The sequence below is a fragment of the Myotis davidii genome, unplaced genomic scaffold, assembly GCF_000327345.1.
Source record: "Myotis davidii unplaced genomic scaffold, ASM32734v1 scaffold592, whole genome shotgun sequence".
Classification (NCBI taxonomy): Eukaryota; Metazoa; Chordata; class Mammalia; order Chiroptera; family Vespertilionidae; genus Myotis; species Myotis davidii.
In genome coordinates, this window is record NW_006284844.1 from 631,661 (window position 1) to 634,114 (window position 2,454).

Consider the following 2,454-nt stretch of genomic DNA (forward strand, 5'->3'; position numbering starts at 1 on the left):
TGGGAGCTGGCGGGGGAGGCTGCCCTGTGCATAGCTGTCAGCCGCCAGGACTCCAGGGGGACATCACACAGCGATTCTCAGACCGACCCCCAGACCGTCGGACCCCCCACCCCCAGAGATCAGAACTGACATGACGGAGGCAGTAGGGGGAGCACTAACATCTTGTCCTCCACACAGAAAAGCCAGTGCCTCAGTTTACCCAGAGGACAGAGGACGCCTGGTGAGGACCCCACGCTGCCCACCTCCCTCCGTGGCAGCATCGCACGCCTGGGAATACGTCAGCGTCCGCGTGTCGGGGTGCAGGACTCACCTGGGGAATGGGGCCAAGCTAATGGGCGGCAGAGTCCCCTCAGGTATTGCCTGACTCAGAAGATGGACAGGTGGGCACCGTCTGTGCAGAGCTTGCCACGCTCCCTCTCCACCCCGCCAACGTCATGCTGTCTCCTGCCCCCACGTGCCCTCCTCTACGCCCCCGGCCTGTGGAGGAGCCCCCAGCACGGAGGCGACCTGCCCTCCTCACAGCCACTGAGCAACCACAGTGTGTGCGGGTCCACATGGCGATCGAACTACTCTGTGTCCCAAACGTCGATAGACTTGTGAACGTCTTACGTACGAGGGCGTTAAAAACACGCTTTGGAGCCCCAGGTGACGAGGTTCGGACGCGAAGGTTGCGTGTGCAGGTCTGCGATACTCCCCTCGAAATCGACCATGGAAGGTCAGGCTGCGGACACTGAGCCCCGGACGCGGCGTTCTCTCAGGGAGCATCGGGGGAGGCTCATCAGGAAGGCGAGGGAGTGCATGCAGGCTTGGGCAGCCCAGGGACACGCAGACACGGCTGGTTCTCACGGACAGCGGGTCACGGACCAGACACGCGGCAGCCCGCGCCTGTCTCCAATGTCCAATGTCAGGTTCAAAGGTGAAGTCTGGCCTGGCCGGCGTGGCTCAGCGGTTAAGCATCGACTTATGAATCAGGAGGTCAGGGTTCGATTCCCGGTCAGGACACAGGCCTGGGTTGTGGGCTCCATCCCCAGTGGGGGGCGTTGCAGGAGGCAGCCGATCCATGATTCTCTCTCATCACTGATGCTTCTATCTCTCTCTCCTCTCCCTCCCCCTCTCCCTCTCCCTCTCTCTCTGAAATCAATAATAAAATATGTATTTTTTTAAAAAGGTAAAGTCTGTTGATTTGTAGCGAAGCCATTACGCAGTTTCAAGGATTTTGAATTAAATTAGTCACGTGTTTCGACATCCCTGGCACTAGGTCAAAAACACACACTTAGCAAACATTCCCCCTCTATCTGAAGCTGTTGTTTGCTGGGCACCTACGGAGAAACCTTGCAGAGACTGTAGAACACGTAATAAAAACACCGAAATCTGAACTCTGAGGTTCGGTGCTGACGCCGTAACCAAGGACACACGTGCCGCCCACACTCCACCTCGAGGAGACAGCACCCGGGGCCCCGGCCCTGGTACCTGAGTGCTTGTTGGTTTTGTTCTGTCGGCTTTTGACCTGCTCCGTCCACAGCGTCGGGTAACGCGAGGCGATATCTAACAAAGCAAACGAAGGGACCGTCATTTTTAGTTCATCTTGGAAATACCGTCTCTCAAAGACCTCAGCAGGTAGCCTAAGAGCCAAAACATCAATATAATGAGTGCATAGTGTGCGTCTTTAAAAAGAGCTATGAGATAACTCTGTGCACGCGACAGCAAGAAACAATCGTGTGCATTTAAATTTTCAGAATATTTTCTTCTCTCTTTATCCAAAAGTATAAAGAAACATCGGAAGGACCCAGACAGGCCTCACGTGGCCGACGTGGGCTTTCCCCGAACCGTCCTGGGAGGCCAGGCGGACGTGCACACGGCGTGTGGGTCACACTCAGCGGAAAGGTTCAACACAAAGTGAGGCGTGATTCCTGCGCAAAGCGTGTTGGGAGCCGTGTTGTGGGCACTTGGCTAACAGGCAGAAAGGAGTATTTAAAGGCTGGTCAGTCACGTCATGGCCTGAGACCCTCCCGGAAGCAGACCGGCCAGGTCCAGCCCCGCTTTGCCAGCACTGGCCTCATGACCTCGGACAAGTCCCCTGTGTTCCCGCCTGTGACACGGGATTCTGGGGGTTGAGGGGGCCATGCCTCAGGGCACACGGGGAGCCCATAGGCTATGCCCACGTTGGTTGTTATTATTACTTACTTAAGCTATTGTTTGCACAGCACAGTGCAATTCCACCTTCACTCTCAGATTCATTTACGCGAGTCCCTTATATTGTCTTCACACCCTGACCCTTTGACCTGAAGATCTGGGGCGCCCGGCAAACACCCTAGACAGCGCAGGAGCAGCCGAGAGTGGGAAGCCCAGCTCCACGTGACGACAGGTGCAGTGTCCCCGAGACGCCTCCTGGGACGTCACGGAGCGTGTCCGGGCCCCCCAGGGCGTGAACACAACGCGGGAGGTGTGACACGT

General features: G+C 56.9%; 1 protein-coding gene across 1 annotated transcript in view; it reads right to left on the reverse strand.

Moving 5' to 3' along the window:
* SMOC2 (SPARC related modular calcium binding 2) overlaps positions 1-2,454 on the reverse strand; it is a 51,652-nt gene that overhangs the window by 29,465 nt on the left and 19,733 nt on the right. The window contains exon 6 of the mRNA XM_015558351.1: positions 1,294-1,584. Coding sequence (XP_015413837.1) covers positions 1,294-1,584 — 291 coding nt within the window. The remainder of the gene's footprint in view (positions 1-1,293; positions 1,585-2,454) is intronic.